The following is a 24,547-nucleotide window of genomic DNA, read 5'->3' on the forward strand; positions in this document are numbered from 1 at the left end:
ATCATCACCATAGTCGAATCACTCATTCCCTCTGCATCGGAACATAAGAAGCAATCAGGCAAGCTCTCCCTCTTTTGCATAGATCACATATGTCTTCTTTATGCATCGCTTACTTGTAAATGTGTCAGTGATTCTGATTCTTCTGTGCTTTATCCGATTGCCAAGGGTTTGCACATTCTTGTTCGATTTAACCAATTCCCGATCATGATTATTCCTTCATTTTTCTTCTGATTTAATCTCATTCTCAACACAATAATTTGTCTGGTTGAAATCTTAGAAAACCTCTCTCTCTATAAAACGATTCGAACTAAATAGTCTTCAAGAGATCGCTATCTTCATGCTTTGGCTTATTCGATTTAGATTATATCTTCCCGTATTTAAGTTATCACTTTGGTTATAGTATTCAATTTTGTGTCTGTTGAGATTGTATCTAAAACATGCATCGGTAGTTGTAAGGTACAAGAATCCTGATGCGTCGTTAGTTCTACAGTGTAGCATCTCAGCGATGGTTGTGATTACTTGATCTAAAATAATATCAGTTTGATGGTTACACATGATGCAAATTTTGCTTTCTACTTTTTAAACTGAAATTGGATTCAAAGATAATGAAAATAATTAGAAAAAATTGAACACGAGAATATGCGTGAAAATTTCCAAAATCGGCATAAATAAAAATCACCCCAAATTCTGAGACTTTTTATACTCTAAAACAACTATTTATTTCAGATGGCTTCGACATTCCTTTCCCTCCCCTCAGTTTCTCCATCAGCAGCACAATCAGTGCAAGACAAGTGCAAGGTACTATTGATTGTTTTTTTTTTTTTTTTTTTTTTTTTTTCTGTGTGTCAAAAACTCGATAAAATACAATAAAAGACCATTTTATTGTTTGATTAGGACAAAATGAAGTCTGGAAATGCATTCAGAAGTGGTTTCTTTGGGAAAAACAAACAACCCCTCTTTATGAAAATAAAGGTATATAGATTGTATATTTATCTCTCATGGTTATATATTTGTCTGGTATTTGTATTTATCTGTATATCTTGTTTGCAGTCTCATGGGCGTATTACAATGGCTGTTGCTGTTAAAGCTTCACGTTTTGATAACATAACAATGGCTCCTCCAGATCCGATTCTTGGAGTTTCTGAAGCATTCAAAGCTGACACAAATGAGTTGAAACTTAATCTTGGTGTTGGAGCATATCGTACAGAAGAACTTCAGCCCTATGTTCTTAAAGTTGTTAGAAAGGTAATATATGATAATGATAAATTATGACAATCACATAGTCTGTCATGTATTCAAATGTAATGTTTTTTTTTTTTTTTTTTTTTTTCTTTTTGGGAATCTTTTAAATGTGTAATTGTGTTGTAGGCTGAGAATCTTATGCTGGAAAGGGGAGAAAACAAGGAGGTAGTTTACTAACTTTTTAAGTCTAAAACAAATTTAGTAATTGGAATTTGTGTTTTCTTTTTAACATTTTTATTTCATTTGATATTTTACATGCAGTATCTTCCTATTGAAGGATTGGCTGCATTCAACAAAGCAACAGCTGAGTTGTTGTTTGGAGCAGATAATCCAGTTCTTCATGAACAAAGAGTATGATTTAATATTTATTTTTAAAATAAAATTATTTAAGGTTCATGTTTAAATATAACCTTTTTTTTATATATGTAAAATGCAGGTTGCTACTATACAAGGTCTCTCAGGCACTGGCTCTCTTAGAATTGCTGCAGCATTAATTGAGCGATACTTTCCCGGAGCAAAAATTCTAATATCATCTCCAACTTGGGGTGAAAATTCTAAATTTTACAAATTTAAATCTTTTCTAACTACATTTTTATTTATTAATTTGTGTAAAAAAAATAATTAACTTTCAGGTAATCACAAGAATATTTTCAACGATGCTCGGGTCCCATGGTCAGAGTACCGATACTACGATCCAAAAACAGTCGGTCTAGATTTCGATGGAATGATTGAGGACATAAAGGTAATTTCAAGTTTCAACTACTCTATCTTCAAACGTATAATAAACGTTTACTTTGGATTTTGGAAATAAAAAAAAAAAAAATGAATTTATAAATTCAGGCAGCTCCGGAAGGTTCTTTTGTGCTTCTTCATGGCTGTGCTCACAACCCAACAGGCATCGATCCAACTCCTCAACAATGGGAGAAAATCGCTGATGTCATTCAAGAAAAAAACCATTTTCCATTTTTCGATGTTGCTTATCAGGTTTGAATCTTTAAAATTCATAACAAACAATATATTTGAATGACTAAATTCCATTCCATTCATTTTAATTTTTTTTTTACAGGGATTCGCTAGTGGAAGCCTTGATGAAGATGCTTCTTCTGTGCGATTATTTGCAGCTCGTGGAATGGAGCTTTTAGTTGCTCAATCATACAGTAAAAATCTCGGTCTTTATGCCGAAAGAGTTGGGGCTATAAATGTCCTTTGCTCATCACCCGATGCAGCTATAAGGTATTTAACTCATTAAATAAAAGGCCAAAATGCACAAAGTATCAACCTAATATACACCTTTTATCAACATAGACAATATACTTTATTTTTTACCCATAATATATTTGCAGTTCTATAGTAATACTTAGGGGTTGTTTGATAGTTGTTGATTGAGTCAGATCTGATGGATTCAAAACAGACCCCACCTCTTATTTGACCCAGTAAGAGGCATATTAAACAACCCCTTATATTTTTTTGAGTAAATTACTAAAATCGTTCCTGTGGTTTGGTCAAAATTACATGTTTGGTCCCTAACTTTTTTTTTTGCACTCGGATCGTCCCTGTGGTTTGATTTTGTTACGTTTTCCGTCCCTGTGGTTTGGTCAAAATTGCATGTTTGGTCCCTAACTTTATGTATGTAAGGGACGAAAAACGCAACAAAATCAAACAACAGGGATAATCCGAGTGAAAAAAAAAAAAGTTAAGGACCAAACGTGTAATTTCAACCAAACCATAGGGACGATTTCAGTAATTTATCCTATTTTTTTTATGAATAAAATCTATCTTTGAAAACGAGATTATTATATGATATTATTGTTTTGTATATACTTTTTTGATAAATAATTGTGTGTAGGGTGAAGAGCCAGATGAAGAGAATCGCGAGGCCAATGTACTCGAATCCACCTGTACACGGGGCCCGCATAGTGGCGAATGTTGTTGGAAATCCTGATTTTTTCAACGAATGGAAAGATGAAATGGAAATGATGGCTGGAAGGATTAAGAGTGTGAGACAAAAGCTATACAATAATCTCTCTTCAAAGGACAAAACTGGAAAAGATTGGTCTTTTGTTCTTAAGCAAATTGGGATGTTTTCTTTTACTGGTCTTAATAAAGCACAGGTAATGTACTAGTACAACTACCAATGCGTTAAGTACTACTACTACTACTACTACACTTTTTTTATTGATTTTTTTTTTTTTTGGGTTTTGTAGAGTGATAGTATGACGGATAAATGGCATATTTATATGACGAAAGATGGAAGAATATCATTGGCTGGTTTATCTGCTGCGAAATGCGAGTATCTTGCGGATGCTATTATTGATTCGTATCATAATGTGAGTTAGAAAATGGTGAGTATAAAGTTGGGGAGCATTTATTAATAATTAGAGGGAGGTGAGGGTTGTTTTTGTAATTTTGCAGAAATGTTGTAATAATGATTTTAACTTTGTATTCTGAGAAAGACCCATTTTGAAGTTATATATTGAAGTCATGTTTCTTCCCTTGGGATTAGGGAAGGCATGTGTTGGACCTTATCGAACATTTTCAATGGCAACCTTTTTTTCATCCTAACTGAAAATTTAAAATTTAATTTGTCTGGTGAACTAGTTGGTGGTTGATAAACTAGATGGTAACATGTGTTTTGCAAACTAGCTTTTGCATAACAAGCTAGCTAGTAGTTGATATAGTAATGATGTTTGGTAAACAATAACAGATAAATAAGATGATTGATGTAATATTTAGATAAAATGATATTTTGATATATAAGATTATAAGGGTATATGTGTAAAACTTGTGGAAATACCTCATAAGCTTTATATCAAATAAAAGCTATATCAAATAACTTTTTAAAAAACTAGCATGTAAATAATTTTACTGGGCTTATTAATATTATTTGTAATAAACTTAAAAAAATATATTCTAATAAATAAAAATAATTTTTGCTATTTGTCATTTTCTATGTATTATAGTACATGTCATTTTATGGTAATTTTAGATTAAATTATATCAATATCAAATTTTAGATTTTTTTTTCTATTTTGTTAAATTTGATATAATATATAAATATTATAAATATAATAATAAATGCATATCAAATTCATTAATAAAACTTTCCTTGTAATTTTTAAATTTCTAAATTGAATCTAATTATTATAATTGTTTATTTATTAAATTTAAAAGAAAAACAAGCATTTTTATTTTAATAGTTAAATATTTTTTCTCTCTTTCCTTACAAATTCAAACTTTCTAAATTTTAGATCTTCATTTTTTTTTAATAAACTTATATAGTATATGGGTTTTATAACTAGTAAACTAATTTATGCACGTCAAACATAATCGCTTTGATTTGTTCAAATACATGCATATTAGTTTTTAATATTGGCTTAAACGTAGAATTAAAGTAGTAATCCAATAAATACCAATTTCAAAATATAGAAATGTGATTACAATTTTTGAAGTCCATAGTAATATGTATACACCATTTAGTTGTAATTGTCATTAGCTCATGTGACACTTGTGTTTTGTTAACCTTTTGAGCTTTTTTTTTCATTATCTCTTCACTAATTATGATATTTATATCAAAGTAGGTTGGATTGAGATCTTTTGTGACATACAACATGATACTATTTGATCAACCATTTTTTCCAACTACTTTTTATAATAATATGGACCCCATCAAATGTCATACCATTATATTATATCATCACACGTCGATTGCTAGCAAAAATTAATAAATTTATTGTTTGTCAATTAATTAATCAAATTGTTTTGTCTTCATATTCTTGTCCCACGTCTACAATTAGTGCTCAAAATTTCCAAAAAAAATAACACAACGGATATAATTACAATAACACAAGTATGAACTAAGAAAAAAAAAACATTTTTTAAATCTATTTTTTCTTCACTAGGTAAGAAAAGAAAACATGGTTGTATCAGTATCATGTTACCACCCTGCTTTCAGCAACTCTCAGTGTCCCTCCAAGTTCCACAGGGACGAGAGGAACCAAAGAATGTAAAACGTCGGTTATCAACGGACGGTAACTCGGTTCCGATTGAACACACAACACCGCCACCGCAGCCACCTACAAACCACCATATTTTTTTAAGTTAACCATCATGCATTAATGACTTGTACTCTAGGAAAAAAGAGTTGTACCATACATGGTAATTACTTACTTGATAAAGGTGTTTAAGATCCATTTTATCTCTAATCAAAGGATCTATCACACTTGGAAGCTTTGATCTATCCATTAGTTGTGGCATAGCCTACAAATTCATCAAACCAACAAAAAAATCAATTTCATAACAACAAAATTTAAGTTAATTCACAAAAAAAAAAAAAAAATAACAAATAAATAAAAAGAAAGAAACTAACCCAAGTGACAATAGATTCGCACTTTGATGATGTTAATTTTTCAAGATGTCTTCTTCCGAGTAGAAGCTCCAAAAGTACAACTCCGAATGCATAAACGTCACTTTTATCGGTCAGTTTCCCTTATAAAATTATAAAAAAAAAAAAAAAAAAAAAAAATTATTAAAATGAAGCATGTCAAAAGGGTTAAATGGTTCAAAAGTATATTCAACTACTTATAATCTTATAAATCAAATTAGGCTAAATTACAAATAAACCTTTATATTTTAGACAGTTTTGTAGTTTAACCACTTATACTATATATATTTTTTTTCCAATCAAGTTATCAAACCATAAAATATTTTTACAAACTAACCATTTTGACTTGTCATGTCACGTCATGTCAGGTTTCAGCTGTAATTTTCCAAAATAATAATTTTGACCTTGTGATATCAGGTCAAAATGGTTAAATTGGAAAATGTATGAAATTGTTATTTGATTGGAAAAAATAAAGTAATAGTCGCCGAAAATATTATAATTTTCCCATCAATTTATTCAAGAAATGTATTATTATTTTGATGATAATATAAATTTTATAATCATATTTAATAAATCATACCATCTAAAAGATATTCGGGAGCCACATAACCCAATGTACCCGAAAGCTTAATGTTTTTGCTATTCGCCCCTTCCATAACCGCAAGACCAAAATCCGAAAGCTTTACAACAAAATAACCAACAATTATTATAAAATAAAAAATATATTTTTTTTTAAACTTTATATATACATATACACACACATTAAATTCAATTACTAGTACCTTGGCATTGAAGCTTGAATCCAAAAGTATATTTGATGATTTAAGATCTCTATGAATCACCGATGGTTTGCAACGTTCATGTAAATATTCCAAACCTCTAACAAAAAATAAAAATAAAAACCCGAAAATAAGTTTTTAAAAAAAAAAGATGATGTCATTAATATCAAGACATTAAAAGCTCACCTTGCTATATCTAGGGCAATTTTCATCCGGCAATGCCATGTTAAATTGGATCCACAAGAAGGCCCTATTTTTGCATTAAATTTTTGGTACAAAAAAGATACAAACTTTAATGTGTATTAGGTAAAGATAAATGATCGAAAAAGATCAAAAACTCACTCACCATGTAATTGGGATTCTAAGGAACCATTTTGCATTAATTCATAAACAAGTAGCTTTGTGTCATCATGAACACAATATCCCAATAAAGTAATTATGTTTGGATGTTGAATTTTACTCAATATATCGATTTCTGTCTGCAAAACCCAGATCACAAATTTTGAAAAAACGAATCTTTAACATCATGAAGTTGAAGATCTTTAATGGGTATTGAAAAAAACCTGGAATTCTTTGATGGAGTTTTGAGTTTTGTTGTCGAGTTTCTTGATAGCAACTGATAAGTTATCATTGAGTTGAGCTTTATAGACGCATCCGAATCCTCCTTCACCTATAATTTCACTTTCTTGAAAATTCTTTGTTGCTGATTGTAATATGTTGTAATCCATCGTTGTCACGGATGTCTTTTGGGTGTTGAAAGTGGTGTTTGTTCTACCGATGAATGAAGTCAATGGAAGCCCTTTTAAAGAATCTACGCAAAGAAAGCTGAGAATTTGGAGAAATGTAGCAGGAAAGCTAGAAATCGATTGGAAATAATCATGTTACCTAATCTTCTGGTGGTGATTTTGGTTGATTTGTATAGTTTCTTTCTGCGGCATATCCACAAACAGGTTAAGGGCAATAACACGATTCCTATCAGAGAAGATGCAGAAACGAGTCCTATAACAAGCTTTTTGTTTGAATTTTGATGGATTTGGATATCCGTATGAGTTCCTGATAAAATTTGTCAAACTTAGCAACATAATCTTTGCTAAAGATGTAAAAAAATTCAAATTTCGAAGTAAATTGTTCGTAACCCTATAAAAAAAAGCTCAGTGGAATCACATACAAATAAAAATGGATAAGAAGAGAGTACCGGGAGGGAGATCCGCCACTGAAGAGATGGGAGCAGCAGCAGGTGAAGATTCATGAACAGAGATATCAGAAAGTAATATTAACCTGGTGGGTCTTGCATCAATGGTGGTAATTTGAAGATTCAAAATCAAATTAAACAGAAAACCCACCAAAATTTTCATACTTTTTCTTCGTAATTTGAATCGTTTACGGATCTTGTAAGGTGTACGTGTTGAAAAAACGAAGATTTGTTAGTGGGTAATGTGAGGAATTACAGAGAAGCAGCCATGAATGTGAAGAATTTGTTGCAGAAAAGTTGTTAGTGACTAGGAGACAGTCTGCTGTGTAACTTTGTTCGCTAGAATAAGATACTTGATAAAGGACAGAAGATACTTGAAAAAGAAAAAAGAAGGAAGAAAGAAAGAAAGAAAGAAAGAAGGAAAAGGGTAATAATGGGATAACTCCTTTTCTCAAATTCTTGATGATATTTACAAAATTTAATATAATGACAAAATATTATTATTAATAATAATATATGATTAATATCTTTTCAATTAAATAATTTTTGTAGATATAATTTCATATATTTTAAATGTGGTTGTCACTTATGGTTGGCCAATTCATTTGTTTATTATGCCATTTGGTTGAGAAAATATTCAAAATAATCCACGTTGTCTGATTAAATTTAATATCTATATATAGATAATAAAAATAAATCAATTGATTTACTTTCATAGTAATAAATGATTAAGCATACCTATCATTTCGTTCAGGATAATCAAATGTAATAGTTCGATGAAAACATACATTAGCAAGGTTAATAAAACAAAAAACCAAAAATTTTATATAAATGTATTGGAAAACTGATAGATAAAATCGTGAAGTTTTTATGCATTAATAATATAAAATATTCAATGACATATTTTTAACCGAGAAAATATTGTAAAATAAACCACAAATTCAATAAGATCGTCATTATAATAGAATAATGATCAAAACCCAATGAAGTTAATAACTTATTAAGCAAAATAGAAAATATGTCTAGTGCTTATTTTGTGTACATTGGGAAGTGATTGACAATAAAAGAATGGTTACATTTTGAAAAAAGAGGAAAAGAATAAAAATATGAAAATGGATTTAATTTATTTTAAGACAATTGGTTATGTTTCACTGAAAATGAGAAAAAAAAATCAAGTTTTTTTACTCAAAAGTCATTATTTCACGAAAATGTAACAAAATTTTGCATTTCAAAACCTTTAAAAGTCCGACATCAAACTTCCAAAAGTACCATTTGGGGACAAAAAGTATGAGAAGAAAATATTAACTTTTTAGAGAAACTAGAAAAGGAAACAATCCTTAAGATATTAGTTTGATCCAAAATTCGAAATAAAGAAAATATATAAGATGAACAAAAGGAATTTCAGATATAGGATTCACAATCAAAAGCCACGAAAATAATTATTTGATTTCTATGCAAAAATCAAAATTTAAAACATAAAAACCAGATTTTTATTTATTTAATTATTTAATTATTTAATTATTTAATTAATTAATTAATTATTTATTTATTTATTTATTATTATTATTATTATTATTATTATTATTATTATTATTATTTTGCAATATATGCATCATGTATTTGTAAGGAAGCAAAAGAAAGACGCACGATACATGTTACAAGAAAGAAAGCGACTCCATGGAATCCATATGTACACATGAAGTAAGTAACTGTATTTATCATTTACTAAAAATAGAGAAACAGATTACGAAATATGATTAAAAAGTTGGAAAAAGTCACACACATACGGTTTCTTAGTTGAACAAGGCAAGCAATTGTGTTTTGATTTATTACTTGGGAGAATGCAACTTGATGTTTCAATGGGAAAATGGCACATACGTCTTATGAACTTTCTAGGATTTATTTTCTTAGTTACTTAACTTTTTAAGTGATTTTACGAGGGAATGAAGTGTGTTGCAACCTAGCATTTAATCCTTATTACTTATTATATCCGGTAACCATGCCACATCACCGATGGCATGGCCAAATTGTACTTTTGTCCAATGACCCAAATGACGTCATTTTTGAATGTGGAACGTAGAGGCCATGTTTGCACTATCCCCCCCCCCCCCCCCCCCCCCCGGGTCTTCGTATAAAAGTTGAAGACTGTGTCCTAAAATGACACAATTTGAAACCTAGTTACCTTCACTACACCCTTAACTTCAATACCAATCGCCAAAAGCATGCCTTCACGATCATCTCCAAATCACAGTTGGTCAACCAACTACAGTCGACACATGGTTGAAAATGTATCCAACGGAGTCACCAATGAAAGACATGGCGATCAATCTGCTGTAGACACAGTTGGAGGTGTCGCTTGTGAGGGAAGAGATTGCAAACGACCTTCGTGAACTACACTGCAACATAACTAGAGACTTGGAGGTCCTACACCATGAAGTTGATAATGTTAGGGCTTGTCAGCTCGATTTGTCTAACATGATTGTTGATTTGTAGAAGCATTTGTGTTCACTACAAGCGTCATATGTCAACATCGTCTTGGGTAAAAACAAGTGCAACAAAGTCAAATGGGTTGTTGGGGTTTTTACTATTGTTATTGTGGGGGTGTTAAACTACAATTTCTTAAATATCATGGGTTTGTATTTTGTTTTGATGTGCATCTGGTTTAATGTCCTTATTAGTAAGGCGTTTTGTTCCTTGTGTTTTTGTTTATGGTGGTAGCATTTGGTGGTCGTGGTTGATGTTTTTTTTTTTTTTTTTTTTATCATTTTGTTATGATGATCCGTTTTTTATGGTAATCACATGTAGTAAGATGCAGGTATAAATCATGTTTTAACTTGTGTAATAGATGTAAAGATGTAACACAAACCCATGAATGAAATGTTGGTTAAGTTAAAATGCTCTTATTATAGCTCTGAATGTGCATGTGTCGTTAAGTAATACCCATATTTTTTGTTGATGTTCTTCTTAGGACCACATAACAAAGTCAAACTTTTTAAACAAATAAAACATGAACCCCAATGTTTCTGTTGGGGACATAGAACAAAAAAAAAGAATCTAATACACGAGGCATGTAATACCCAAAACTGTCATTGTCTATAACCCTGATATGGAAAACAATGGAAAAGTTCTTTTTTGTTGTTGTTGTGGTTGCCCACTTGGATAATTGGCCGGAAGAAATGAAATACCCCTAATGGGTTAAGTCAAATAAAAAAGTAATGATTGAAATACCCCTAATGGCTTAAATCACATAAAAAAAATAATAACTGAAATACCCCTAATGGGTTAAGTCATATAAAAAATATTGACTGAAATACCCCTAATAGGTTAAGTCACCTAAAAAATAATGATTGAATTACCCCTATTTGTTTAATTAATTAAAATGACAATGATAACCCTAATGGTAACTTCTTTGATTAACTAAAATACCCTTACCTTATTAATTACTTGAAATAACATATACCCATTAGAATAGCTGAATCGAATGACTAAAGTACCTTTAAACTAACATTAACATGCCCTAAGTATCTCAAAATGACTAAACTACCCCTACCTGTTTAAATATTTGTAATGACTAAAGTACCTGATACACACTAATGTAAATAAGATCATACAGAATGTAAATACATACACGAATCCAAATATCAAATGCTAAGATTAGTATAACATACATGAACATAACAAACGTAATTTCCCTTGTTCAATCCACATAATAGACATACAATAAAATTGTTATTAATCTAACTCAATTGGCGATCCAACACTACTACCTTCACCTTCAACTCTTTTAGCAAGCTTTAGTTTAAGAATTCTCTCATGCTTTTTCTTCTTGCTTGGTTGACCTATAGTATATACATGCCCAACAACTTAATTAACCTTGCCCAATTCCTCAGCTTCATTAACCCTCACCACTTGCTCATATTCGTTTACCCTCATAACTTCCTCAAGCTTGTGGCTCAACTACATCACCCATAACAACATCTTCTCCAACATATTACATATTCACTCGCTCTTGTGCTTGCATGATCTTTTGTTTCTTTGTGACATTAGTTTTAGGAGGACTTGGCACTTGAGTGCAAGTGATCTTGTTGTGCCCTTTCTGTTTGCATATGCCATATGAAACCTTTTTCCTTACCTTTGAAACCTTGTGTTTTCTAGACCTTTCAGAAGCATCCCTTATTCTTTTCATGGCTGGCCTGCCTGGCATTCTTCTTTTTAATGGATGAAATGGAGGTATTAAGTTTGTAAAAGGCCACATGTTCATCCTATTCATGCCACTAATGAACTGTTTGTAGGTAGTATGGAAGAAGGCTCCCATGTACAATGGTCTACATATGGTCCATCAGGTGTGATGTTTAAATATGCTAATGTAGCTACTAAATGAATATAACCATACCTATTTAGTTTCCATAACCTTCCATTGCATTCATTTTTTATGACATCAACAATGTACGGCTCATGCATTTTCCTTATTTCAAAATTCATACCCCCACAAGATACAACCTACCAATGCCTACATAATGTAATGCAAATGTTTAGAGTTGAGAGAGGTAAGGTATATATGAATAAATAAGTGTGCAAACCTTTGTTCATTTTAGAGAATATTCAATCTTGTTATGATGTTTGGACAAACAGAATAAGGATTCCATCCTTAACATGTTAGTTTCATACTCACCATCCTTTGCATCACATATATACGAATGTCCTCTAACATTTTCAGTTTTAAAAAGAGAAATCTAAACAAATTAACATGTATCATGAATTGGGCTTACAAAAGTGGATCATGAACAGTATTCGAATTTTGATTTTGGGCTCAAAATACGTGAATAGTAATAGATAATGGAATTTGGATCAATTTGGCTCATGAATTCGAAAAAAAAATTGGAATTTGATTTTTATTTATGAACTTTTGATCTAAGCAACAATAAATGGATCAATCAATGGGGTGTTAAAACGAGTTTCGATCCATTGTGACAAAACAATCAAAAAATCAAGAACGCAACGCACGAATCAATGAGATTAAGAGATATCATAGAGAGAGATTCACCATAAATGTTCAAATTGTGACAAATGTAGCCAAACCGAGAATCGTTTCTTCAAAAAATCGTGTTGATCTTCGAAGACCCACTCTGATACCAAATGTAGTGAATTATGAACATTGGTTTGACATGTAGAATTGAAGAACACACAATGAACATGGTGATTTAGGTGTTTAAGAGATGCATTCTATTATGTATGGTGTTACACAAAAAAAGATCTAGATCTAAATCTACATAATACACACACACGCGCTCAATGTTACATCTCTCAAGCACATCTCCATAAGTGGTATGAACCCACCTTATATAGAGGTGTTTACATGTCTCTCTCACTCTCTATCCCTCATATCACAAGGCTAAAGCACCACATGCAAGTAGATCTATAAAAGTCAAACCATTTACAAAGTCATACATGGATAACTTTGTACCAAACAGATATGACATGTATATGTATTATTTGTCTAGTTTCTTAATTCCTATGACCATATTATTTCTATCATGGTTAAAGATAAACAAGAAAATATGATAATTGAAAAAGTAAAGACAAATTGAGCTAATTAACTAAAGGTAAACAAGAAACTTAGACAATTGATAAAGTTTTTTTTTTTTTTTTTTTTGAAAAAAACCGACAATATATTAATAAAATTAACAAAACAAGCTAGCTTGAAGTTAAGCAGAATACAAAAACAACAAGGACTAGGCATGGAGCCATGAATAACTAAAGCAACTAGAAAAGAAAAACAACAAACAAAGAAAGCAATAACACCAGGAGGTCAAGCAACATAGGAGATGATTAAATTTTCACCAAATTTTCACCAGGTCAGTAACTACTTCACAATGACACAATGACTTGAGTTTCAGAGACCCGATAATAGCAATGAACTCCAATATTTTGTGAGTGGTAGTATCTTTTACGTGAGATATATGTAAAAGATGACTCCCCTCTCCTCGTGATAACATGATCATCAGGTAGTAATGTAATGCAAATAAAGCACCTACTTGTCAATCATGTTATCTTTCGACAATTGATAAAGTAAATTAACTTACTTGATTCATTATTCGCTGACAGACCCTACTAATGCAACGATTGTGAACGACAATAAGGAATGGGCAGAAGGTGTGAAGAAAATAAGGGTGGGAGAGGTGGTATTTATAGGGTGAAAATGGCTGAACTTGGTGCCACATGTCACCATCTAGTGGCAAGACTTGGGGAGAAAGCAATGGCCAAGATTGTGCCACATCACTCATTTTCGCACAACACACTTCCGACTTCTAAAATCCGTAACTTTCACATACGACCTCCTTTTTTGATGTTCTTTATATCCACGCATAGGTAAAAATAATATCTACAACTTTCATTTTGACTCCGTCGGCTAATTCTCGACCGATCTTAAATTTAACAGTACGAGGCGTTTAGACTGTTAAATGACCGCGAAGAATTCGTAACTCCTTCATACGGACTCCGTTTTCGTCTGTCTTTTTACCGTTGAGTTCCTATTAATGAGATCTTCAACTCTCATTTATTTCACGTAAGCCAAAAACCGCTCGAACTAAAATTCGAGTTTCGGGTTGTACACTGCTAAGCCGAATCTTAGAAAAATCATAACTTCCTCATACGAAGTCAGATTTGGGCGTTCTTTTTATCGACGCTCTTAGTTTAACATATTCTACGACTTTTGTTTAGATTCCTAAGGCTAAAAAGTCTTCTATCGTAAATTCACTATTTACGTCTTCCGGTACCGTGCCGGTTTTGCCGTAAAACTTCGGCGGGTCATAACTTCTTCGTTATAACTCGGATTTCAGCGTTCTTTATATGTACGGAAACCTTGTGACATATTCTAAAACTTGGTTAAGACTATTCATTATAAATAATCTTTTGTCAAATAATCATTTTTGACCCCTATTGCCTCTAAATTGACTAGCCCGGATCTGCGGGCGTTACAATTATCTCCCCCTTAGGATGATTACGTCCCGGAATCATCAACGAAACAAGGATCGTATAATGACTCCATACGTCATCTCTTCATCCTAGGTAATAATTATAACTTCTTTATTCCTTCAAGTCTATCTCTTAGACTTATTGACTGTAAGCAGTACTTGATCGTGCACTTGCTCTCTACCTCATATTAGACTCCAAATTTTGACCTATCATCATGTGATGTACGTTTAGACTCAGGTCTCTTAAATTCTAAAACAGACTAAGCCTTCCTTCATGTTCTAATATGATATAATCATACTTTAACATGTAGCATTTCTAGCTACCAACGAGCGCGATACTTCTATTGATCGCTTTGATTTTCAATTGTTTGGTTTAAGTCGGACGCTATATCAAACTTGGTTCTCTGAACCACGTAACCTACTCATCGTAGTCGGACTCAAGGTGATATGACCACTAGGGTCGGGATAACAACAATCTTCTTAGTCATTACCGAAACAATGGTAACGGCATACTTGAATAAAACGAAATCAATTACTGGCTTCTTGGTAACCTTGTGACTTTCCCTGATCCAAGTGTGAGTCCTGTGCTTCCGGTAGTATAGGCCTCTACTACCATTCACACCTACTCATACTCGTCCCAAGTATTGTCCCGCAGTTTTTCCAAGTCACCATATAAGAAAACCATACAACAACTTAACACATCAGATAACAAAACAAAGGTTTTATATTATTTCTTGAAACTGTTACATAGGTGTTCAAGTTCACCCTAGACTATGCCTCTAACGGGCTACATCGTGAGGTACTATCTACACGATTACTCCATAACTCGATCCTCGGATGTCAAGCCTTCACTCTTGAATCCTTGCATTGTCATCTGCTTCATCAAGGATCATTTGAAATGCTCTCACCTTTGGCTTTGGTGGCACATTTGGCTTTGTAGCCCCTTCTCTCTTTGGGCAGTCTTATTTGAAGTGTCCTTCTTCTCCACACTTAAAGCAGACTTCTCTCTTGGTTGTGCATTCGCTGGCGTAATGACCAGTCTTCCCGCATTTAAAGCATGTCGTATATTTAGAGCATTTCCCGATGTGCTTCTTTCTACACTTGTCACACCATTGCGTTCCTTCTTCAAACTTCGAGAATTTTCTCTTCTCGTTGGACCTTGAAGATCCTTCAAACTTTTTCTTCTCGCCAACCTCCATCTTGCTGGAGGCTCTTCCCTTGATCATATCTTCGACAGACTTGGCAGCCCAGATAGCTGCCTCTAGAGTAGGTGCTTGACGCACTGGCACCGCGTACTCCCATGGAAGTCCTTTTGCGTACTTGTCGATTTTCGTCAGCTCATACGGAACAAGACGCAAGGAAAACTCCATCTTCTCTGTGAAGTTGTTGGTGTATTCATCGATTGACATGCTTCCCTTCTTCAGGGTTAGAAACTGGTTCTCTAGCTCAAGCAGGTTTTGAGCTGAGCAGTACTTTCGTTTGAATTGCACCAGAAATTCTGCCCATGTCAGTTGCAGAGTCTTCCCCAAGGTATTCCACCAACGTACAGTGCCTCCTTGAAACTGACGCACTGCAAATGTGGTCTATAGCTTCCCTCTACAACCGCATGTCATGAAGGCTAACTCCATCTCCGAGATCCAATCCATGACCCCGATCGGATCCTCCTTTCCAGTGAAAGTCGATGGCTTGCAAGTCAGAAAATCCTTGTACTTGCATCCATTCCTCTCGACCTCGTCATCTTGGTTGTTTTGTCGAACTATTGGTGGGTTGACTTGACCAACAGTCCTACTGTAGTTTCCTTCCTCAGTCTTCCCTTCTTTCAACTCGGGCTGTTCGATCTGAATAGTGGCTTCCTCACGATTTTGCTGGAGCAAACGTCTAGTTTCCTCCATTTGACGATCCAACATCGCTTGGATCATCTCTTGCACTCCGGCCATTGTGACTGGCTCAGCGGCGGCTTCCATCACCGGTATTTGCTCAATCACTGGGGGTTGGTTTCTGTTCCCATTTGCATTCACGTTTCCGCTACGGGTTCTTGCCATCTTGATCTATACACCGAATAAGGTGAATCTAGATCTTTACTTAGGATTGACGGTTAAATCATCCTTATCACTCCGAAACGTTTATATGCTAGTTCTAATATCGTAGTCGTACGTTTAGAATCCTAAACACATAAGGTTTCCAGATCCGGTCGGCAACAGACCATAGATCCGAACAACTAACAGCATATCAGGCACAAGTATTTAGCACATAAAAGCATTTTAGGCATAATTCCTAAAATAAGCTAGTGCTCACACCTCACAATCATCGCTTAGCATTCTAAGTTTAAGTCTAGAAATAAATCCATATTCCTAGTTCGCTTAAACTAATGCTCTGATACCAACTGTGACATCCCCAAAATCACGGCCAGAAAAGACCGATTTTGTTTACGCTTTATAAAAATCAGAGTACTTCATTTTATAAAAAGGTTGCGGAATTTGTTCCCAGAAAAACATGGTAAATACGTTATTAAAACATTTTCGAAGAAACGTATTTATTTCATTTTAAAACGTTTGGGATGTCATCGTTAATACAGGAACATAAGCATAAACAGAACTTACAATTATTCACACTAGTGGTCTACATCTCTTTAAATCTCTCAGTGTAATGTCACTTCATATCAACACCTGTGATATAAATAAACTGAGTGGGTCAGGTTGGGAAACCTGGTGAGCACATAGGGATTTCAATCCCACAATGTTATACCATATATATAGTTTAAAATTCACAAAATATACAATTTCACCATACATATATATAAACAACTCTTATCCCACCCCGTCGATCCTCGCAACGAGGCTATCCATACTCTCGGACCTAAGATTAGTCGTTTTACCTACTCCATACTCTCGGATCAGAAATGAACGAATTTACCAAATCCATACTCTCGGACTAGGGATGAATGAATAATCTATACTCTCGGATTAAAGATGAATGATTATGCCTAATCCATACTCTCGGACTAGGGACAATAGCTAATCCATACTCTCGGATTAACGACGAATGATTATGCCTAATCCATATTCTCGGACTAGGGACAATGAATATGTCTAATCCATACTCCCGGATAAGTGACATATACTAACTTCTATTCTCTGAGTTTAACTCACTTGTACTCGTAAGAATATACTACCCAATATTCCTCATATTTAATTTAGGTCTACTCTTTATCCTAAATTATCAAATATAATCAAGTATGTTCTTTAACACGAATTTCAAGCAACATCAATTAACTCGCACATAAACATATAATTAATACTTCAATCAATACTTGTATTAAAATCATGTTCATGAAAGGGACTATGCACTCACCTGAGAAGGTGGTGACTCGGTACTCGGACAGCGCTTCGTTTACTTTAAAATAATTTCCTTCGACGAAACCTAGTATTATCACCAATAGATTTTAGTCTATTATTCGCCGAGACTAATTAATAGTCTAGATATTATTACTATTATATAAGCGTTAAAAAAAATACTTATATAACCCATAATAATAGCCCAAGTATTTATTATATGTTCTTAATAACGTTAATATAATTAAATAAAAACTATATTAAAAATAGCGTAGGCGTAGCTCACTTACAGCGGATTTTATAGAAAACCAGGCTTTGCTTGGAGCAGCGTTTCCGAGCCGAAAATCTCTTCTTCTCGGAGCCGTCGAGCACTCCGGGACTTCCGCCTCGTGCTAGGGAGGTTCCCTAGGCTTTTCGGGGGATTTCGGGGCTAGAGAGAGGTTCTAGAGAGACAGTAAAGAGAAGAAAGAATGGGAAAGGTGTGAAGAAAATGAGGGTGGGAGAGGTGGTATTTATAGGGTGAAAATGGCTGAACTTGGTGCCACATGTCACCATCTAGTGGCAAGACTTGGGGAGAAAGCAATGGCCAAGATTGTGCCACATCACTCATTTTCGCACAACACACTTCCGACTTCTAAAATCCGTAACTTTCACATACGACCTCCTTTTTTGATGTTCTTTATATCCACGCATAGGTAAAAATAATATCTACAACTTTCATTTTGACTCCATCGGCTAATTCTCGACCGATATTAAATTTAACAGTACGAGGCGTTTAGACTGTTAAATGACCGCGAAGAATTCGTAACTCCTTCATACGGACTCCGTTTTCGTCTGTCTTTTTACCGTTGAGTTCCTATTAATGAGATCTTCAACTCTCATTTATTTCACGTAAGCCAAAAACCGCTCGAACTAAAATTCGAGTTTCAGGTTGTACACTGTTAAGCCGAATCTTAGAAAAATCATAACTTCCTCATACGAAGTCAGATTTGGGCGTTCTTTTTATCGACGCTCTTAGTTTAACATATTCTACGACTTTTGTTTAGATTCCTAAGGCTAAAAAGTCTTCTATCGTAAATTCACTATTTACGTCTTCCGGTGCCGTGCCGGTTTTGCCGTAAAACTTCGGCGGGTCATAACTTCTTCGTTATAAATCGGATTTCAGCGTTCTTTATATGTACGGAAACCTTGTGACATATTCTAAAACTTGGTTAAGACTATTCATTATAAATAATCTTTTGTCAAAAAGTCATTTTTGACCCCTATTGCCTCTAAATTGACTAGCCCGGATCTGCGGGCGTTACAAATTTTCACTAGACCAGTAACTACCTCATAATGGCTTGAGTTTCAGAGACCCGATAATAGCAATGAACTCCAATCTTTTGTGAGTGGTGGTGTATTTTACGTGAAATAAATGTAAAAGATGACTCCCCTATCCTCATGAGATTTCAACAACACAAACATCAAGTAGTAATGTAATGCAAATAAAGCACTCACATATCAATCATTTTATCTTTCGACAATTGATAAAGTAAATTAACTTACTTGTTTCATTGTTCGCCGACAGACCCTACTAATGCAACTATTGGGAACAAGGATAAGTGTTGGGCAGAAGGGCGAAGGCATTAGGGGGTTCGATCGAGCCTTCTGTTTTGTTTCCCACGTCATTTTTTTTTTAATAAATTAGTATAAGATTTGAAATGGGTTGTTCTCATCATTAGATGATTGGACTTATATATTTTGGGCTATTTTAAAAGAATGGATTATTACATCTGAACTTTAAATATTTTAAATTTATAATATAGCATAGCCTATATTTTTAATTGGGGTAGCACAACAATACAAAAAAAGTTTACAAAAAATATGTACTTCTAGACAAAATTGACATTAACTGTAGGGGTCTGAAATGCATATTCTTCAATTTCTCAGCAAAATCAGTTCATTTTCGAAATTGGGTAAAAACTAGCAAACTTTCGAAAGTGTAGGTGCAACTTTCGAAACTACTTCCCTTTGCCTTTCAAATTTTCGAAAATGAGTGCATATTGGCAAACTTTCGAAATTGCAGGGTCCAATTTCGAAACGTCTTCCTTTGCTTTCCAAAATTTCGAAAGTAACAGGAAATCTCGAATGTGAAATGTCAATCTTTCGAAAACTCAAGCATAAATTTCGAAACTTCTTCCCAATACTTCAAACTTTCGATATTACCTCCTTATTTTGAAATGGGTTTATAATGTTTAACTTTCGAAGGTTCAGGGATTAATTTCGAAACTTAATTGCTTTCTTCCGAATTTATTCCAATTGCGAATCGTTCCAGGCATACAAAAACCTTCGACACTTTGACAAAAAAATTCGCTATCAAAATCTTAATTAGTTCAAGTTCCAGTGCATCATCTTGTAAAAGCCAATTGACAAGCAACAACTTTCGAAATCACAATTCCAATTTCCTTCGCTTATCATTCACCAAAAACATGACTTTGATATATTGACTCCAAATTGAGTTCGATTTCAATCTATCTTGATCACAAACCAACACCGACCCTTCAAAATCTTGTTCGATCTCAGACTAATCGAACCTCAAAATTGTAAGTTCCAGTTGCGAAAGCCCAAAACTCACTTTCATTTCTCACTTTCGTTCGTGACTCCAAATCAAGCTGATTTCGTCTTTCATTCTTACAAATGCCAGTTGACGTAGCCCATCCGATTTCGATTTCAACGCAAATAGCCACACCAATTTTGACTCTAATACCCAAAACTGCATTCCACATATCGAACCAATACATTTGACCACAAGTCAAAATTGAATTTGACCTCAAAATCTTTAGACCATTCGATTATCAAGCAATTGACCAACCCCAATCCATTGACATTGAAATCTCGATTAACATCAACTCAGCCTTCGATCCATCAGATTTCTTTCGATTTTGAATGATGGATTTATAAGAATCAAACTTTGATTTTCTTTTTTGACTCTTCATCCATCTTCAAGAACTTCATTTAACCAGCCAAGAACATATTTGATCAACCATTGATTCAATCATTAAGCAATAAGAATCGATATCAATATTCAAGTCGATTTTGGTTATCAACAGATCAAATTGAAATGAAATTTGGAAGATACGAGATGAACAGATTTGAAGATACGATCACAATAAATTTTTTTTATTGATTGCATCACTACCCATTCGATTCTTGATATTCTAGAAGAGTGTAAATCATTGTGACTATTAACCTTGAATCAAATAAGTATATGGATCAAACAGATCAATTACAGTCGAGATATATGAACAAAAAGAGAAATCTAAACAAATTAACATGTATCATGAATTGGGCTTACAAAAGTGGATCATGAACAGTATTCGAATTTTGATTTTGGGCTCAAAATACGTGAATAGTAATAGATAATGGAATTTGGATCAATTTGGCTCATGAATTCGAAAAAAAAATTGGAATTTGATTTTTATTTATGAACTTTTGATCTAAGCAACAATAAATGGATCAATCAATGGGGTGTTAAAACGAGTTTCGATCTATTGTGACAAAACGATCAAAAAATCAAGAATGCAACGCACGAATCAATGAGATTAAGAGATATCATAGAGAGAGATTCATCATAAATGTTCAAATTGTGACAAATTTAGCCAAACCGAGAATCGTTTCTTCAAAAAATCGTGTTGATCTTCGAAGACCCACTCTGATACCAAATGTAGTGAATTATGAACATTGGTTTGACATGTAGAATTGAAGAACACACAATGAACATGGTGATTTAGGTGTTTAAGAGATGCATTCGATTATGTATGGTGTTACACAAAAAAAGATCTAGATCTAAATCTACATAATACACACACACACGCTCAATGTTACATCTCTCAAGCACATCTCCATAAGTGGTATGAACCCACCTTATATAGAGGTGTTTACATGTCTCTCTCACTCTCTATCCCTCATATCACAAGGCTAAAGCACCACATGCAAGTAAATCTATAAAAGTCAAACCATTTACAAAGTCATACATGGATAACTTTGTACCAAACAGATATGACATGTATATGTATTATTTGTCTAGTTTCTTAATTCCTATGACCATATTATTCCTATCATGGTTAAAGATAAACAAGAAAATATGATAATTGAAAAAGTAAAGCCAAATTGAGCTAATTAACTAAAGGTAAACAAGAAACTTAGACAATTGATAAAGTTTTTTTTTTTTTTTTTTTTTTTTTTTTTTTTTTTGAAAAAAACCGACAATATATTAATGAAATTAACAAAACAAGCTAGCTTGAAGTTAAGCAGAATACAAAAACAACAAGGACTAGGCATGGAGCCATGAATAACTAAAGCAACTAGAAAAGAAAAACAACAAACAAAGAAAGCAATAACACCAGGAGGTCAAGCAACATAGGAGATGATTAAACTTTCACCAAATTTTCACCAGGTCAGTAACTACTTCACAATGACACAATGACTTGAGTTTCAGAGACCCGATAATAGCAATGAACTCCAATATTTTGTGAGTGGTAGTATCTTTTACGTGAGATATATGTAAAAGATGACTCCCCTCTCCTCATGATAACATGATCATCATGTAGTAATGTAATGCAAATAAAGCACCTACTTGTCAATCATGTTATCTTTCGACAATTGATAAAGTAAATTAACTTACTTGATTCATTATTCGCTGACAGACCCTACTAATGCAACGATTGTGAACGACAATAAGGAATGGGCAGAAGGGCAAAGGCATTAGGGGGTTCGATCGAGCCTTTTGTTTTGTTTCCCATGTTATTTTTTTTTAATAACGGGTACAAGATTTAAATTGTGATATTTTTATCATTAAATGATTGGGCTTATATCTTTTGAGCTATTTTAAAAGAATGAACTACTACATTTGGACTTTAAATATTTTAGATTTATAATATAGAGTAACCCATATTTTTAATCAGGGTAACACATCAATACAAATTTTTTTTACGAAAAATGTGTACTTCTAGACAAAACTTGAAGGATCATACGAATTACCTGTGCAACAACATAGATCCTCCCCTGTAATACTCTTATCTTATATAAATATCATTTATTAAATGTGTAATTATTTTTTATATATGATCATAAATGTTCATATATGGATTAACATTATAAATAAACCGTAGTTAAAATAATTATTTGACAACTTCTCCTCTCAAAGTGGACAAGAAAAAAAAAAACACGATTAAGCATACAAACATAATATTTGGTGACAACGGGCTTAAGACAGTGAATGGGTCCAGAAGAATGAAGGACAAAATAAAAAGAAGCCGTGGGACACTTGGACTTGGGAGTGGTATGGGCCGATGAGATGGGTCCAAATCATTAAACTAACTGTTTCTATATTTTTTTAAGTATAACAAACTAAAAAAAATAAAATAAACTGCACAATAACAAAAATATTTAAAAATCATAAGGATGTATTTTATTAATATTTTGAAAATTAAAGTAAAACTACAACTTTTATCCGAACTATATGGATCAGTTTTACAATTTAGCCTTTGAAAATACATACGTGTATTCCACATTACTTGTTGACCAAGAATTCTCCGGAAATTGCCGACATATAACTCTATCCCACCGCCTCTATTTAACTATAAAATCATCGTCTGTCTCATTCTAATCTCATCTTTTTACAGCCGACTTTATTATCTCCACTTTTTTACTCTAATCACTGTTTGTTCCATCGCTTTCGTTATTCACAGGCTCTTGTGAGCTCGATACATGGGCGTGGGTTTTATTCTTCATCCTCACGCTTGTTCAAGAAATCGTCCTGATAATTTGCTCCCTACACAAGAGTTATTCGATGCCTACATCAATGAGATCTCATCGAACGATTGAATTCAAGACTAATTTCATGAATCCCCGTTCTCAAACCCCAAATTTCACAGTTCCAGACAGCCGGAGACGAACACAAATACGTAAGAAGAATGACAGGAAACCGGAGGCGGTGGCGGTGGCTGAGCCACCGTCTAAAAACCTTGTCATGGGACAGGTTAAGATACTGAAACGTGGTGAAGTTTTGAATGACCCATCGAGAATTTTGAAAGATGTGAATAGTCGTGAGGAGTTCACCGGCGTAGCTTCCATCGCCGGAGGAAAGGATTTGGTTGCCGATCGAGAAGCTTCGAAAGTTGTGATGAGTGGTCGGAGAAAACAGGAGTATAATAGGATTGCTTCATCAATGGGACCTGATGTGTTGAAGCAGACGAAGAAGATGAGTGAATGTTTTGCAGGTTTTATATTCTCCGATTCACCTCCTCCGAGTTCAGTTCCATTGCCTGGTTTTTTGAAAAGAGATTTGTTGAATCCATAACAGTAGGTATCTGGTTTAAGTATTTGTTAACACGTTGTTTATTAGTTATATATTATAGTTAGTATTAGTTTATATTAATGGATAGTTGGTAAATTTTTGTGGAGTTTATAGAATTACAGTCTTTTGGAATTGTATATTTACTAAAAGCCTAAGTTTACTTTTTAGTTTTGAGCAAACTTTGATTGAAATACAATAGTCAATCTTTTAAAAAATTGGCATTATATTTTTTTGTTCATATATCTAGTGCATCCATGTGGTAGTTTCTCTATACCAAGTCCCTTATAGTTTGCTTTTCAATGGGGTGTAG

At 33.4% G+C, this 24,547-nt stretch overlaps 3 protein-coding genes across 3 annotated transcripts in view; 2 read left to right on the plus strand and 1 right to left on the minus strand.

Annotated features, from left to right (window-relative positions):
- Window positions 1-3,767, plus strand: part of ASP5 (aspartate aminotransferase 5) — a 3,843-nt gene extending 76 nt beyond the window's left edge. The window contains exons 1-12 of the mRNA XM_078959827.1: window positions 1-58; window positions 727-798; window positions 895-972; window positions 1,051-1,245; window positions 1,369-1,407; window positions 1,504-1,593; window positions 1,679-1,787; window positions 1,875-1,984; window positions 2,083-2,226; window positions 2,309-2,475; window positions 3,089-3,353; window positions 3,447-3,767. The exon at window positions 1-58 is cut by the window's left edge and continues 76 nt beyond it. Coding sequence (XP_078815953.1) covers window positions 727-798; window positions 895-972; window positions 1,051-1,245; window positions 1,369-1,407; window positions 1,504-1,593; window positions 1,679-1,787; window positions 1,875-1,984; window positions 2,083-2,226; window positions 2,309-2,475; window positions 3,089-3,353; window positions 3,447-3,578 — 1,401 coding nt within the window. The 5' untranslated portion in view covers window positions 1-58 and the 3' untranslated portion in view covers window positions 3,579-3,767. The remainder of the gene's footprint in view (window positions 59-726; window positions 799-894; window positions 973-1,050; window positions 1,246-1,368; window positions 1,408-1,503; window positions 1,594-1,678; window positions 1,788-1,874; window positions 1,985-2,082; window positions 2,227-2,308; window positions 2,476-3,088; window positions 3,354-3,446) is intronic.
- Window positions 3,768-4,947: 1,180 nt separating this feature from the next.
- Window positions 4,948-8,019, minus strand: LOC145001262 (putative receptor-like protein kinase At1g80640). Its single transcript, XM_078960630.1, has 10 exons — window positions 7,598-8,019; window positions 7,288-7,455; window positions 6,966-7,213; window positions 6,749-6,881; window positions 6,589-6,652; window positions 6,406-6,502; window positions 6,204-6,303; window positions 5,609-5,727; window positions 5,410-5,499; window positions 4,948-5,315 (listed from the first exon to the last, which is right to left on the minus strand). The coding sequence occupies exons 1-10, from the start codon at window positions 7,755-7,757 to the stop codon at window positions 5,172-5,174; spliced, it is 1,323 nt and encodes a 440-aa protein (XP_078816756.1). The 5' UTR covers window positions 7,758-8,019; the 3' UTR covers window positions 4,948-5,171.
- A 15,526-nt stretch (window positions 8,020-23,545) lies between these two features.
- Window positions 23,546-24,307, plus strand: LOC145000970 (uncharacterized). The gene has a single exon (XM_078960280.1). The coding sequence runs from the start codon at window positions 23,731-23,733 to the stop codon at window positions 24,238-24,240; it is 510 nt and encodes a 169-aa protein (XP_078816406.1). The 5' UTR covers window positions 23,546-23,730; the 3' UTR covers window positions 24,241-24,307.
- The last annotated feature ends 240 nt before the right edge of the window (window positions 24,308-24,547 follow it).

Source organism: Lactuca saligna, chromosome 6, assembly GCF_052625555.1.
Source record: "Lactuca saligna cultivar CGN05327 chromosome 6, ASM5262555v1, whole genome shotgun sequence".
In the NCBI taxonomy this organism is placed as follows: domain Eukaryota; kingdom Viridiplantae; phylum Streptophyta; class Magnoliopsida; order Asterales; family Asteraceae; genus Lactuca; species Lactuca saligna.

What these genes read in the sequence shown, in the direction of transcription:
- LOC145000970 (XM_078960280.1), top strand. Translation starts at nt 23,731, where the DNA reads ATGCCTACATCAATGAGATCTCATCGAACGATTGAATTCAAGACTAAT.
- LOC145001262 (XM_078960630.1), bottom strand. Translation starts at nt 7,757, where the DNA reads ATGAAAATTTTGGTGGGTTTTCTGTTTAATTTGATTTTGAATCTTCAA. An exon ending in ATTCAAGCTTCAATGCCAAG is followed by an intron (nt 6,304 to 6,405) that starts GTACTAGTAATT and finishes TTTGTTGTAAAG; the next exon opens with CTTTCGGATTTTGGTCTTGC. An exon ending in GCGAATCTATTGTCACTTGG is followed by an intron (nt 5,500 to 5,608) that starts GTTAGTTTCTTT and finishes ATGAATTTGTAG; the next exon opens with GCTATGCCACAACTAATGGA.